General features: G+C 35.6%; 1 protein-coding gene and 1 long non-coding RNA gene across 4 annotated transcripts in view; both read right to left on the bottom strand.

The window, feature by feature from the left end:
• LOC132749353 (uncharacterized) overlaps window positions 1-8,677 on the bottom strand; it is a 73,754-nt gene extending 65,077 nt beyond the window's left edge. For all 3 annotated transcript variants that reach the window (XM_060739081.1, XM_060739083.1, XM_060739082.1), the window contains exons 1-2: window positions 8,416-8,677; window positions 2,578-2,715 (exon numbers count right to left, since the gene is read on the bottom strand). In XM_060739081.1, the coding sequence (XP_060595064.1) occupies window positions 2,578-2,715; window positions 8,416-8,668 (391 nt within the window). In that variant the 5' untranslated portion in view covers window positions 8,669-8,677. The remainder of the gene's footprint in view (window positions 1-2,577; window positions 2,716-8,415) is intronic.
• Window positions 8,678-13,889: 5,212 nt separating this feature from the next.
• Window positions 13,890-15,952, bottom strand: LOC132749352 (uncharacterized). Its single transcript, XR_009628402.1, has 3 exons — window positions 15,651-15,952; window positions 14,493-15,351; window positions 13,890-14,037 (listed from the first exon to the last, which is right to left on the bottom strand). It is a non-coding gene; the product is annotated as an uncharacterized LOC132749352 (long non-coding RNA).
• Between the last annotated feature and the right edge of the window lie 520 nt (window positions 15,953-16,472).

The following is a 16,472-nucleotide window of genomic DNA, read 5'->3' as shown; positions in this document are numbered from 1 at the left end:
ACATATAAAACTGTGCACAATTGGTCTAATTAACATTGTTATAGGAAAACAAGACGGCCATGATGGCCCTTAATTGCTCACCTGAGTCAGAATACTTGATAATGTTGTTTGTTTTAAAGTTGATTTTTTTATTGTTACTATATGCATATAATGAAAATCAATTGGCGCGGACCAATATTGACCCCAGTGCCTTTTTTAAACAAATTGGTAGATACTCACTAGATGTACATGTTACATGCCATACATATAAGCTCTATGTTTTTGTGTTTTCTTTTAAAAAAGAGCCTTTTTTGTTTATATAAATATATGTAGGAAAATCAAAGACCCACCCCAGGGCAGGGCCATTTTTTTTCCTTAGCGCTTTTATTTGGACAACTTGGTAGACACTCACTAAAAGATGTCTCATGTTTAACCCTTTACCTCATATAGACGTGTTTTTACGGTTTTTTCGACCCCCTCCCTCCTTTTTAGGCCTCAAACAGTGAAATATTACCATATTTAGGCCCCAAATACTGTTTTTCGTTTGGGAAACGTTGTTAAAAAAGAGATAACTTTTTTCGGCGCCGCTACCTATCAAAAAAGTACATCAGGGGGTTGCCAGATGTTTCGAGGGTCTGAAGGAGGTGACAGCCCCCCTCATGGCCAAGAAAGTTGTTGACGTTTTAAAAGGCTAAAATGGCATCAGGTCGATCGTAAGGTAACGTGTAACCAACGTTGTAAAGCCTTTTACTCCATCTCAACCCATTGAGAATTTGCAGCACTTTGAAATTAGTTTTGATGGAAAAAATAATGCAAATAGTGATTTTTGGCAATACTGACACGCCCCTCCCCCCATTGCCATGGTAACAGGAAATTTAAGATTGAGCATGCTGTTACAGAGGCTATGGTCCATACAACATTTGTGTAAAGTTTTGTCAATATTGAAGCATTTGTCATAGTTTCATAACAGTTTGAACTTGTAACAGGAGGCTTTTATATGAAAACGGCCATTTTTAACAATATGCTCATGAGGTAAAGGGTTAATATCTAAGCTCTAGCTCTTTAGGTTTTTAAAAGCAGCCTCTTTTGCAATTTTAACTATAAACATATCAGAAAAATCAATATCCACCGTACGTGGTCAATTTTGACCCCGGGACTTTCATTTGAACAAACTTGAAAAAGAAAGAACTGCCGGACGTTGACAGGTGCGATGCGGTGTAGGACATAGCTGAACAGCTATCTCTCTCTTATTATGACGTGCAACGCATTCTAACAGAAGAGCTCAACATGTCAAAAGTTGCTGCTCGCTGTGTACCCTACATTCTGACGAAAGTCGACAGACAGAAGCGCGTGCAGTGTTCTCGAGAATTTCTTAAGCGTTACTAGGCACATAGTGGAATTTTTTAGACGGGATCATGTCCACGACGAGACATAGCTTTACTATCACGATCCCGAATCCAAACACCAGTCTTCTATTTGAAAGTCACCTGACACACCTCCACCCAAAACGGCTCGAGTTTAGCGAAATGCCAAGAAGAAAATGTATATACTAGTATACTTCATTGATGGGCATGGGCTCCTGCTACAACACAAGGTGCGAGAGGGATCAAACGTAAATGCGGAATATTATTCAAAGGTCAAAATAAAAGAATATAACTGTTACTATTTTGTTTTGCTTTTTTTTTCTATAAATACGTGTAGAGCTAGCTAGTTCTAGTATTTAATAAATATTGTTTATTTAATTGTACAAAATGCATTTTTAAATATTGCCGTAATGCAGTCGTTGTGCGTTATCAACTTTCAGGTGTTGCATCGAGACTTGGTACAAGCCTTGCGCCAGAAGCGACCTCAGCTAGACCTGGACAATGTTGTTCTACACCATGATAATGCACCCGCACACCGGGCTCACGACACAGAACTGGACATTAGCCTGCTTGGGTTCAGTCTACTGCCACACCCACTGTACAGACCGGACTTGGCTCCATTAGGGGCCAACGATTTGAATCGTCATTAGAGCTACGTTCCAGGACAAGAGAGATAGTTTCGTTGTTCAGTTCAGACTGGTTTAAATGACTTTTGACCAATGGATACACAGGCATAAGAAATGTGTTGCCACCGGGGGTAATTATGTTGAAAAAGTAAACCAGACATGAGACTTTGACGTTTAGGTGACATCAGCGTTTTACAACGTCGCATCGGCGTGTTTCAAGTTTAGGATAGTGTAGTGTTTTTATTTAAACAAACTTAATTGTTCAATCTATCTCAACAATTTATTTGACTTTTTGTCAGTCCATAGTAAAAGTATTTCGTAATTTATTTGTTAGTTTGTCTTTTAATGTTTAAGAAATAATACAATTCCACGAATTTATCGACCAGCCCTCGTATTAAAATGAAAGACAAGAGATTGCAAAAAGAAAATATTTATATTGTAATTTCATATGCATTCCCGTTTTCTTTCCTTAAATTCTTGTCCCGACAAGTTCAGGTTAGACAGGTTCCACTGTACTAGATATGTTATATCTTTACATATGTTGATAACCTATTGTTATATTTAAATGGTAATGAATGTATTGAATTGTTTTACACAAATATCAATACCTCCATCATTTTCAAATGGGTCCTCTTCAATGGTATCATCCTTTACGTCTGTTTTCCTCAAATTAGATCCAGTAGAGGTTGCAGATTGCTTTAAAAGTTCTACTATACGTTGACTCGGTGCATTTGTTGGATTTTTATCTGAAGAAGAACAAGAGCATCACCCAGGTTGGGGCAATCCTTGATTGTTTAATTATTTTCAAAAGGAAAACAAATAAAAGGTTTAACTATTTTTTTAAAAAGAGCATAATAAAAGAAAAATGTTTTTCCTTTTTATATTCTCATAAGTACATGTACACTTGTTTTATGAATTATGAATTGTTTTTAAAATGTTCAATTTTACATCTGAAACTGAGCAAATTTTAGAAAGAGGCGTCAGTGGCCGATCGGTTAAGGTCGTTGACTTCAAACCACTTGTCCCTCACCGCTTTGAGTTCGAATCCCAACAGGGACCTTGGATAATTTATTGATTGATTGATTGATTATCAAATTTCAGCCAATTATAGCATAACATTCAAGGTAAATTCAAATTTGATATATATGCAGGTCCTGATCTAAAATTTCTTTTGACTAAATATGAAGTAAACCATTTATAGATAACAAAGTTACAGTTAGTAATAAGAAAAAAGAGGGATTATCATCAATTAGACTTTGACAGTCATTGTCTTAAGGTCACCTTTAAATTAGCAAGTCATTTTTGTTTTGTAGCAAGTCATTTTTGAACATGTATAAATATAATCCAGACATAAACAAGAGCTATCACTAAATGTGTTGAAAACCCCCACCAGCAACCTTGATTTTTTTGAAAACAAAGGCAAGTTTGAAGCAAAATTTGAACTCACCCATTAACCTTTTCCCTCATATAGACGTGTTTTGACGGCTTTTCCCTCTCTATTTTTGAAGCCTAAAACAGTGAATTAATGCCCCAAACACTTTTTTTCGTTTGAGAAATGTTGTTAAAAAAGTGACCACTTTTTCGGCAAAGCCTCACCCCCATCAAATGGTACATCAGGGCTTTGCCAGAAGGGGGATGTGCCCCCTTCTGTTTAGGGGGTTTGAAGGTTGGCGGTAGTCCCCCTCATCGCCAAGAACATTTTGGACATGTGACAAGATAAAAATGGCCTTTAGGTCGATCTAAGGGTAATTAGTAACCGACGCTGAAAAGCCTTTTACTGTATCTCAATTCACTGAGAAGTTGCAGCACTTTGAAATCAGTTTCGATAAAAAAAAACAATGTAAAATAATGATTTTGGCAATTTTGAGATGTCCCCTATTACCATGGTAACAGGAAATTTACGATTGAGCATGCTGTTACAGAGAATATGGTCTAGTCAACATTTGTGCCAAGTTTCATCAGTATTGAAACATTCTTCATTTTTTATAGCAGTTTTAACTTGTAACAGGAGGCCATTTTTTCAAATGTGCTCATGGGGTAAAAGGTTAATTTATGAAGTATAAACAAGTAGTTCTTAACTCATTTTATCCTATACAACAGCCACCTAAAGATCTTTGCACTACCGGAAATGTGGCAAATTTCTTTACAATTTATACTTGCCCGAAGCGATTTAAAACCATTTGCATGATATATTTAAGATAAATTAGGTTTAATTTACTTCATGTTAATATGCTATTCTTATTTTTTTATAAAAAAACTTATTTTAAAAAATTATGGAAACTGGAAAAAGAATCCGATTGGAATCAACCCTAACTGGATCTTTTTTCCATTTGCAGTTTTTTCCAATGTTTTTTTTTAAAATAAATCCTATTGGAATTAATTCCGATTAAAAAGAAATATAAATTGATCCAATTGGAATTTGTAAAATACATATATAAATTTATTTAAGGTAGTTTTATGTTTTTCGAGACTAAATAAAGACAAAATGTTTGCCAAAACGTGTTAGGGCCGATTTTTGCACAGGGACAATTTGGGGCAATATGAAACTCCTGATGATTTAGCTGACGATATAGAAGATATAGGTAACTGCTGAACAGTTAAATTAAGAAGGATTATCGAAAACTGCTGACCAGTAAGATAATGAAGGATAAACACTGAAGGTGTTAAATAGGTGTCAATGATATAAATAGCCATTGGTGCTATTCTTTAAAATTCAAATAATGTTGTCATAATATGGTGGGCTTACATAGAAAAAGAATATCATAATTTGTTTCAAATATTTATATAATACTATGCATTATATCTAAATATATACATAATTATATGGTTATGTACATTATAACAATTTATAATGATCATTTCGTATCTGAAATAAAATTGCATGAACAATAACTGGATTTTATCCTTTACATCAAATGTAATGAGCCGGAAAAATAACTATTTAATGGAATAACTGCACATTCTATTAATTTTTTTTCTTTGTTAACTATTCTTTAGAAACTCTGACTGGAAAATAAATGAAAACTTCCTCGTTATCTGTAAGTTCGCACCTACAAAATACACAATATCGAGATCTACTTGCCCCTAGGTTATAACAATTTGATTTAAAGACATTTCACACGTGTCATTCTTTATTTGTCAATTATAAACGCAGATGCACTCATATGGCAGCTGACAAAATACAATAAACCGAACAGTCCAAAATATGTTATCAAATATTGAAGTGAAAATGCTGACAAGTTAGATACATAGAGAATAATGTTACTTTGACATGAAATCGTTATTCATTTTATAATGTCTGCAAAGTTAATGTATTGCATAAATCATGCCGATAATTGAATTTAGTAAAACCTGCTGACAAATTGAATGTTAAATTCAAATTGATTTAGGCCATTAAACTCTTCTTATTCTATATGGTCAGCAAATTTAACGCTCTTTACATTCAGGCGAGGAAATGCTGACCAGTTAATCATATAATGAAATTGCTGACCAGTTAGAAATATAGAGAAAATGATATTTTTTGCCGTGAAATTGTTATTCATGTTAAAATGTGTGCATATATTGTATAAAATCATGTCGACCATTTAATTTAGTAAAAACTGCTGACTAATTAAATATTAATTCAGATTGATTAAAGCTGTTGAACTCTTTTTCTATATGGTCAGCAAATTTAACGCACTTAACATTCAGGCGAGAAAATGCTGACCCATTAAACATAGGGTGAAAATGCTGACCAGTCAGATATACAAATGTATAGAGAAAAATGATATGTTGCCGTGAAATTGTTATTCATTTTATAATGACTGCAAATATAATATATCGTTTAATATCATGCCGGCCATTGAATTCATTAAAAAAACTGCTGACGAATTAAACATATACTCAAAATGATTAAAGCCATTATTCTCTTCTTATTTTATATGGTCAGCAAATTTAACGCTCATTCAGGCGAGTTAATGCTGACCAGAAAAATATATAGAGGAAAATGATATTTTGCCGTGAAATTGTTATTCATTTTATAATGTCTGCAAAGTTTGTAAACCACTGAATTTAGTAAAACTAGAAATGTGTGTTCATGTCACGGATGCCCCCGCAAGCAGCCAAAATTTCAGATGTTTTTTATAATATTTAGTTACAAATTTGTTTGCACAAACTTTTTTTTTTTCAATTTAAGTTCACAGCCCTTAAAACTATTCAATGTTAACACAAACCATTTTTAAACAGAGTTCAAGGCACTGAAACTATTCAATGTTAACCTTTTGTAAATTGCATATTGCATATTTGAAGTCACAATAATGGCTGCATACATTTCCACAAATGTATGAGTGGTGAAATTAAAAATTCAAATTATTTCCAACATTCACGAGAGATAACTTTGTCATTAACTCATTGAACCACGATCAAATTAAACTTAAACTGCTTATTCCTAAGATGTATCTATATGTTTAATTTGAGTTGAATGTGTACAACCATTGAGAAGATAATGAATGGAAACTAAAAATTCTGATTTTTTTAAAGATCAAGAGGGATAACTCTGTCAGCTATCATCAAACCATGACCAAATTCAAACTTGACCAGTGTATTCGTTTGACATATCCATATGTTAAATTTGAGTTGAATATGTACAACTGTTGGGGAGATAATGAACACAAACTGAAAATTTCTGAATTTTTTCAAAAGTTAAATGGGCATTACCCTGCCAAAAATCATTGAACAATCACCAAATCTATCTTGACCTGCGCATTCCTTTGTCGTATCCATTTGCCAAATTTGAGTTGAATGTGTTATACTGTTGGGGCGATAATGAACGGAAACTGAAAATTTCATTTTTTCAAAGTGAAAGGGGCATGAAGTTGCGTTGAATGTGTAATACTGTTGGGAAGATAATGAACGGAAACTGAATATTTCATATTATTTTCAAAGTGACGGGGCATATCTTTTCTCCAACCATAATCAAATTAAACTTGACCTTCGCATCACTTTGTCGTAGCTATATGTCAAATTTGAGTTGAATGTGTAAAACCGTTAGGGCGATAATGAACGGAAACTGAAAATTTCATCAAGGACAGAAGACTGTCAAAAATCATCGGACCATAACCAAATTAAAACTTGACCTGCATTTTCGTATGATATATCCATATGTCAAATTTGAATTGAGTGTGTGTAACTGTTACTAAGATTATGAATGGAAAGTGATGATGACGGAATAACGGAAGGATGGAAGGACGGAGGGACGGAATGACGGAACAGGGTAACACTATATGCCTCATCCATTTTATGGCAGAGCATAAAATGCTGATCAATTAAATATTAATTCATATTTGTTAAAGCTGTAAAACTCTTCTTATTCATATGGTCAGAAATTTAAAGCTCATTCAGGCAAGAAAATGTTGACAAGATAAATATATAGTGAAAATGATGCTGATCCCACCAGTAACTTGACCTGCGAAAGCCGAACAAGATTCTCTATTTATAGCTCAGCCGGTCATTTTGTGCAGCGAAGCGGAATGTGCCAGTGATATGCACAACTAAAGAAGGTACTGATCATTTAAGCTCTGGTGGCCATTTTGAGCAGCAAATCAGAACATGCCCGTTATGTGCGTGCACAACTAGGGATGGTACTGATCATTCCTGTCAAATTTGCTTGAAATCTCACCAGTAGTTTAACCGGTGAAGGCTGGACAATTTTTTTTATTTTTAGCTTTGGCGGCTATTTTGTGCAGGTGACGTGCAAAACTACGGATGGTACTGATCACTCCTATAACAATTGCTTGAAATCCCACCAGTAGTTTGACCTATGAAGGTTGAACAAGATTTTTCTTATTTTAGTTCTGGCGGCAATTTTGTGTAGTGAAGCAATACATGCAGGTGATCTGCATAACTATAGATGGTACTGATAATTCCTGTAAAGTTTGGTTTAAATCCAACCAGTAGTTTGACCTGTGAAGGCTGGACAAGATTTTTCTTTTTTAGCTCTGGCGGCCATTTTGAGCAGCGAAGCGGAAAGTGCCGGTGATGTGCACAACTAGAAATGATTCTGATCACTCCTTAAAAGTTTGGTTAAAATCCCACCAGTTGTTTGACCTGTGAATGGCGGACAAGCTTAATGCGGACAGGCGGACAACCGGACGGACGGATGGACTGAAGGACAGACAGACAGCGATTGCAAAAAATTTTGGGAGACACAATGACTCATTTGTCAACACAATTTAAAGGAAAAAATGACCCAAAAATAACTTTGAGCATGACATGAATGCATGCTCTATGCAACAATAGAACATACAAAAAATCTTTAGAAACAAGACTAGTAGAATAATTCTACTTTAAATTTCAATTTAACATTAATTTTGTACATGAGACATCCTCCAGAGCAAAGACATCAAATATGACCTACATAAAAGTTCATAAGCAAATGTATTTCATCAACACAGACAGCTTAAACTTACCACTTTCAGATATTATCCATTGTCCTCTCTCCAGGGCAACTTTACATCTGTTCACATGTACCTCAATACCATTTGTGCTTTCTTCCTTACCGATATAAACATCTTCATTTAACAGACGCTTCGTTAATGTTGTCTTGCCAGCACCTTTATGTCCAACAACTATTACACGAATGTTGTAAACATCTTCATAACCCTCATCCAATAATTTCATGTATAATTGTATAGAAGACTGATCCATTTTTTGGATTTCCATTGGTAGTGACATGCCTGTACAATAAATATTGATATCCTTACTATCTAAGAGGCAGGTAATTTAGTAAAGCAATTTAGTATTGCTCAACTCAATATTGAGGCTCTGAATTAATATAACTGTATTTTTAATGAATGAAAGGCAGATATAATGCAATGAACTTAAACTGATATCATAACATTCATATCTGAACCTGAAATAGTGCAACTGTTTATTAGATTTTTTTCATGTATGTTGTTTTATGTGCTGTGACTTTTCTTTTTTCCTCAGATTACCTTTATTCAAAACTGTAAAAGAAAATCTGGAAACAAAGTGATCCCTCGGAAGCATTAATCACAACAAAATAACAAGAGAATTGCAGACTCGGTTTGATTGAGTCTGTACATGAGGGATAATGAATACATGCAACATCCCTCACGCCCCTAGCACCGGCTGTAAATCATTCAAACAACCTTTCTGACCAATGTACATGATATTTTGACCAAAACAGTAGCCTTTAAAGTGTTAATGAGGTTTTTCAATACTTGGACCTTCTTTTTGACCCAAGATGACCCATATTCGAACTTGAGCTGGAAATCAAAATAGTACCCTCTAAAGAATTAAAGAAGTTAATTGAGCTGTGACCTAGTTTGAGGACATAAAGATGCCAAATTTAAAAGCTCTAAGCCAAAAATCTTCAGAAAAGAGATTTTTTAAGTTTTTACTATATGTACATAATGAAAATCAATCACCCCAGGGGCGGGGCCAATTTTGACCCATGGACTATTATTTGAAAATCTTGATAGAGGTCTAGTACACAATATTTCATGCCAAATATCTCACCTCTAGTCTTTGTAAATTCAAAAAGATGATTTTTAAGTTTTTGCTATATACATATAAGGAAAATCAATGACCCCCCCCCTTGCAAGGCCAATTTTGACCCCAGGGCCATGATTTGAACAAATTTTGTATAGTTTAGTTAGATGAAGCTATAAAGAAAATATCTAAGCTCTAGGCCTTGCACTTTCAAAGGAGAATATTTTTTAAAGTTTTAGAGTTTTTTTTAGAGTTTTTACTAAATAATGTACATAATGTCAATCAAAGTCCTGGGCATGGCCAATTTGGACCCAAAGACTATAATTAGACATTTGTGATTTAAGACGGTGACGGTAACAGATATCGGACTTCAGTCAAAAGAATGGGGTCATCTCACAATTGTGACCTGTGCATATCTTTGCAACACATGGTTAAACTTCTTAACGATGTCTGCATATCCTTCGAACTGACTTAATTTCAGCAATGGCATGCGCAACACATACACATTACTGTCAAATATAACAGTACAATCCGGTGTCCATTTGGATATATTTTGTGGCCCAGAAGAACACAGTTGTGTGGGAGAGGTAAATCAGTTCCAATGTGTCGCACCAAACAAAACAGCTGTGCATAAATGAGATATCAAATGAAATCACATTCATGCAGTATGTCTGAGTCTGTCGGCATTGTTATAGCTAAACAATAACCGGTTGAAATGGGTGATGCTCTCCGAATGGCTTTTGGACACAGAAACGTTTTACTCAAAGTTCAAAACTTAATAATTTTAAACTTAGGCATGACATAATAAGTGTTCTTTACACTGCTCACCTACCCAATGATAATTATCTTCCTACAAAGTTCATATCTCTTATAGTGTCAGAGTTATGTCCCGGACGAAGTTCAAAATGTAAATATGAACAAATGTTAATAATTCAAAACTTACGGTTCTTAAGCACTGCACATCTACCCGTTGAGATCTATATACCTGAAGTTTTATGATGATATCCCTTCTACTTTCAGAGTTATGTCCCGGACAAAGTTCAAAGTATCAAAAGAAACAAAGGGCAATAACTCAAAAATTAGACTAGGCAGAGTTATACATGTATCTATTACTAATGTTTCAACTTTTCTTAGTAACAAATATGTTGGAAAAGTTCAAGTTCTTTAAAAATGATCTCAGGAAACCGTTTGTAGGGACGGGTGGACAGACAGGCAGACTGATTGACAGCAGACAGAGGGCAAATATTTAAACATCACTAGTTATAACCAAAATATAAAATTTTGAAGGCAAAATTATTCAACTAAAAAGGTGATAACTCTTGTTACACAAGAACCGGTTAAACCGGGTGATGCTCCTCAAATAGGTTTTGGACACAGGAAATTATATCTCTTGTAGTGTCACAAAGTTCAAAAGAGTAACAAGAACTGTCGGAGGACAGCAACACTCGACTATTCGAAAAAGTTGTCACAATGGTGTTTCATTGAGTATAATAATGCTTACCTATATGAATACATAAAATTGTCCGAAAAGGTACAAAGGCTTCTTATTAAGATGTTTTATATAGTAAATCACTGCTTTATTATTATGAATGCATAAAATTGTCCGAAAAAAAGCACAAACCCTTCAGTAGTTATGGAGTTGGTATAGCTTACACACAAAAACTTAACCAATAATTTCTAAGTTGAAAAAAGGGAATAATTATGCAAAAAGCAAATCAGAGTAATAGGACTTCTGCTAATCATGTCAAATAATCAAAGAGAACAATTGTATGAAGTTTCAATCCAATCCCTTCAGCAGGTACAGAGATATTTCCTTAGACGCAAAAACTTAACCAAGAACTTCTAAGTCGAAAAAGGGGCATAATTATGCAAAAAAGCAAATCAGAGTTATTGAACTTGTGCCAATCATTTAACATAATCGCAGAGAACAAGTATGTGAAGTCAATCCATTCCCTCCAGTAGTTATGGAGATACTTGCTTACACGCAAAAATTTAACCACAGGGAGGCCGACGCCGATAAATGGGTATCTGAATTAGCTCGATTATTCTGCGAATAGTCCAGTTAAAATGAACAAAGGGAAATAACTCTAAAAACAGGCAAGGCAAAGATAAGCTTCTTTTTCACTGCACTTCGATTCAATGAGATCAATCTACCTACAAAGTTGCATGTTGATACCTCTTATGGTTTCAGAGTTATATCCTGGACAGAGTTCAAAGTGTAAAAATTGAACAAAGGGCAATTACTCCAAAATTAGGGAAGGCAAAGTTATGGTTATTTTGCACTGCACTTCTACCCAATACGATCTATGTACCTACAAAGTTTCATGTTTATATCTCTTATAGTTTAAGAGATATAGGGCAATGACTCCAAAATAGGACAAGATAGAGTTATGGTTTATTTGCAATGACTTCTACCCAATTGGATCTACCTCGGTTAAAGTTTCAAATTGGTATCTCTTATAGTTTTAGAGTAATGTCCCGGAAAAAGTTCAAAGTGTAAAAATGAAGAAAGAGCAATAAATCCAAATAAGGCAAAACAGAGTTATGGTTCTTCTGCACTGCACTTCTACTAAATGAGATCTATCTACCTACAAAGTTTCATGTTGATATATCATATAGTTTTAGATTTATGTCCTGGTAAAAGTTCAAAATAGCGGACAAACGGATGGACGGTCGTCAGTCTGAAATGAAATAAGGAGCCATTTCTTTTGTTATTTTCTATTACTTAAAAGAGAGCCAATGGCCCCTTTCTCTATTGTTACCAAATGAACTCTATTGTTCTCTTTTGTTCTGTTTACAGTTAAACGGCCCCCTATCCCTATTTGGTAGTGCAGACAGACGGACGGACAAAGCGTAGACTATATGCTCACCCTTCAGGAAGCATAATAAAAATAATAGACCTAGGAACATTGTCATACATGATGTGAATAATGAAAAAAATAAGTATCTTCAGTCTTAAGTAGAAACCATTTATAGTAACAAAGTAGAAAAGTGAAAAAACAACAATTGTCTTGTTTCTTTATTCAAAATTTCACCATTTTCATATTTAAATGTTCCTTTTTGCTAAAGCAGGTGCTTATATAATGGCGTGAACAGTCAGTTGAACCTTTCCATTACCATTCTCAAACAGGTTCAATCAAACTGAGTGTGCAACATTTTCAATTTTGTTGTTTTGAGCGTTCTTAAGGGATCTTGTCCTTCTCTTTTTTATTACCTCACTCTGGAATCCATTCCATGAACAAACCAGAACTGAGTAACGAGTGTATACATATAACGATTCTTGGTCAAGTAAACATTGAGTGGTCCCTGACAAGTTTGGAACTGATTAAAACATTTGTCTTTTAATAAATACATAATCAACAAGGGTGCCATAGTCACAAAATACGCCCGTTTATGAAAGCTTTAGATTGAGATGGGGGCATTATGGATAAGTGTTATCTAGCAAGCAAGTTTTTATCCTTGGCACTGTGTTGTTAAATGAACCTTAAAACAAATCAGTAGGGAAGATATGCACAGGATGTGTGACCTTGACCTTGGTCGCAGGGACCTGAATAATGCACGGCACTCAGCCTCACAATGATGAACGTTTGTGCCAAATTATATTGAAATCTCTCTATGCATGTAGAAGTTTTGCTCCAGACAAGCGTTTTGCAATGAGCTCTAACTGTGACCTTCACCTTTGACCTAGAGACTTGGTTCATGTGCAGGGCACTCATCTCATGGTGGTGAACAATTCTATAAAGTAACATTAAAATTCCTCCATGCATGTAGAAAATATGCTCCGGACAACATCTGGATATTTAATCATCTCCAGTGACCTTGACCTTGCAAATATTAACCTAAATAAAATGTGTCACACCTGTAGTCATGATAGTTACCATTTGTGCTACAATCCATCAATAAATGATGACTAAATGGTCCCTATACACATCTTCAAATTTTTATCTGACATTTGACCTCTATGTGTAACCTTGACTTTGGTCGCAGGGATCTGAATTTTGCGTGCAACACTCAGCCTCACAATGGTGAACATTTGTGCCAAGTTATATTGAAATCCCCCTATGAATGTAGAAGTTTTGCTCCGGACAAGCGTTTTTCAATGAGCTCTAAGTGTGACCTTGACCTTTGACCTGGAGACCTGGATCATGCATGGAGCAATACATATCATGGTGGTGAACATTTCCATAAAGTATTATAAAAATTCTTCCATACATGTAGGAGATATGCTCCAGACAAAATCTGGATATTTCACCATCTTTAGTGACCTTGACCTTGCATATATTGACCTAAAGTACATGTGTCATAGCCGTAGTCATGATAATGACCATTTGTGTTACAATCCCTCAATAAATGATGATTAAATCGTCCCTTTACACATCTTCATATTTTTATCTAAACTTTGACCTCTATGTGTGACCTTGACCTTGGCTGCAGGGACCTGATTTTTGTGCACAACACTCCGCCTCACAATGGTGAACATTTGTGCCAAGTTATATTGAAATCCCTCTATGCATGTGGAAGTTTTGCTCCGGACAAGCATTTTTCAATGAGCTCTAAGTGTGACCTTGACCTTTGACCTAGAGACCTAGTTCATGTGCCTGACATGGCTTCTCATAATGGTGAATATTTCTGTGAAATTTCATTAAAATCCCTCCATGCGTGTAGGAGATATGCTCCGGACAAAATCTGGTTATTTCATCATCTTTGGTGACCTTGACCTTGTATATATTGACCTAAATTATATGTATCACAGCCATAGTCTTGATAATGACCATTTGTGTTACAATCCCCCAATAAATGATGACTAAATGGTCCATATACACATCACCATATTTTTATCTGAACTTTGACCTCTATGTGTGACCTTGACCTTGGCCAAAAGGACCTGAATCTTGAGCGCGACACTCCGCCTCACAATGGTGAACATTTGTGTCAAGTAATATTGAAATCCCTCTATGAATGTAGAAGTTTTGCTCCGGACAAGCGTTTTTCAATGAGCTCTAAGTGTGACCTTGACCTTTGACCTGGTGACCTGGATCATGCATGGAGCAATACATATCATGGTGGTGAACATTTCCATAAAGTATTATAAAAATTCTTCCATACATGTAGGAGATATGCTCCAGACAAAATCTGGATATTTCACCATCTTTAGTGACCTTGACCTTGCATATATTGACCTAAAGTACATGTGTCATAGCCGTAGTCATGATAATGACCATTTGTGTTACAATCCCTCAATAAATGATGATTAAATCGTCCCTTTACACATCTTCATATTTTTATCTAAACTTTGACCTCTATGTGTGACCTTGACCTTGGCTGCAGGGACCTGATTTTTGTGCACAACACTCCGCCTCACAATGGTGAACATTTGTGCAAAGTTATATTGAAATCCCTCTATGCATGTGGAAGTTTTGCTCCGGACAAGCATTTTTCAATGAGATCTAAGTGTGACCTTGACCTTTGACCTAGAGACCTAGTTCATGTGCCTGACATGGCTTCTCATAATGTTGAATATTTCTATGAAATTTCATTAAAATCCCTCCATGCGTGTAGGAGATATGCTCCGGACAAAATCTGGTTATTTCATCATCTTTAGTGACCTTGACCTTGTATATATTGACCTAAATTATATGTATCACAGCCATAGTCTTGATAATGACCATTTGTGTTACAATCCCCCAATAAATGATGACTAAATGGTCCATATACACATCACCATATTTTATCTGAACTTTGACCTCTATGTGTGACCTTGACCTTGGCCAAAATGACCTGAATCTTGCGCGCGACACTCCGCCTCACAATGGTGAACATTTGTGTCAAGTAATATTGAAATCCCTCTATACATGTGGAAGTTTTACTCCGGACAAGCATTTTTCAATGAGCTCTAATGTGACCTTGACCTTTGACCTAGAGACCTGTTTCATGTGCGCGACACTGCTCCTCATAGTGGTGAACATTTCTATGAAATTTCATTAAAATCCCTCCATACATGTAGGAGATATGCTCCGGATAAAATCTGGATATTTCATCATCTTTAGTGACCTTGACCTTGTATTTATTGACCTTAATTATATGTATCACAGCCATAGTCTTGATAATGACCATTTGTGTTACAATCCCTCAATAAATGATGACTAAATGGTCCATATACACATCACCATATTTTTATCTGAACTTTGACCTCTATGTGTGACCTTGACCTTGGCCGCAAGGACCTGAATCTTGCGCGCGACACTCCGCCTCACAATGGTGAACATTTGTGCCAAGTAATATTGAAATCCCTCTATACATGTGGAAGTTTTGCTCCGGACAAGCATTTTTCAATGAGCTCTAAGTGTGACCTTGACCTTTGACCTAGAGACCTGGTTCATGTGCGCGACACTGCTCCTCATAGTGGTGAACATTTCTATGAAGTTTCATTACAATCCCTCCATACATGTAGGAAATATGCTCCGGACAAAATTGGACGCCGCCCGCCCGCCCGACCGCAATCCCGCCAGGGGCGTTCCCATAATACGTCCAGTTTTTCAAACGGGCGTATAATTATGTCATTTAATACCTGCTACTAATATCTCCAGAAAAGTCCTTTATATTTTTTACTACTTTTATTAAGAAGGCACAGATTTTTTTAAACTTTCTTTAATCAACTTACTGACCTACCCATGAAATGTTCCCTCATCAAAGCCATAGTGATGAATGGGGGCCATTATTTGAGTGAAGCCGGATGCTTAGCATATTTTATTTGGCATGTTATCCTAACTTCTACACTCCTGTATCGCTGTTCAAACAACCGTGAAACGCGCACCTGTTACCCGTATAAACACACACGTGAACCCCAATACAATCATAATTTACAGTATAAAAATATTAGTTGCCATACAAGACAACAAAACAAAAACGGGAGGGAAATTTCCAAAATCCATAAATAACGTCATCAAATATTTTGATGGGAACAAAATATGCCAAGCCTCTGGCTTCACTCAAATAATGACCCTAATCCATC

The sequence above is a fragment of the Ruditapes philippinarum genome, unplaced genomic scaffold, assembly GCF_026571515.1.
Source record: "Ruditapes philippinarum isolate M1 unplaced genomic scaffold, ASM2657151v2 ctg526_1_1_1_1, whole genome shotgun sequence".
NCBI lineage: Eukaryota > Metazoa > Mollusca > Bivalvia > Venerida > Veneridae > Ruditapes > Ruditapes philippinarum.
This window is presented reverse-complemented; position numbering and strand designations above follow the sequence as displayed.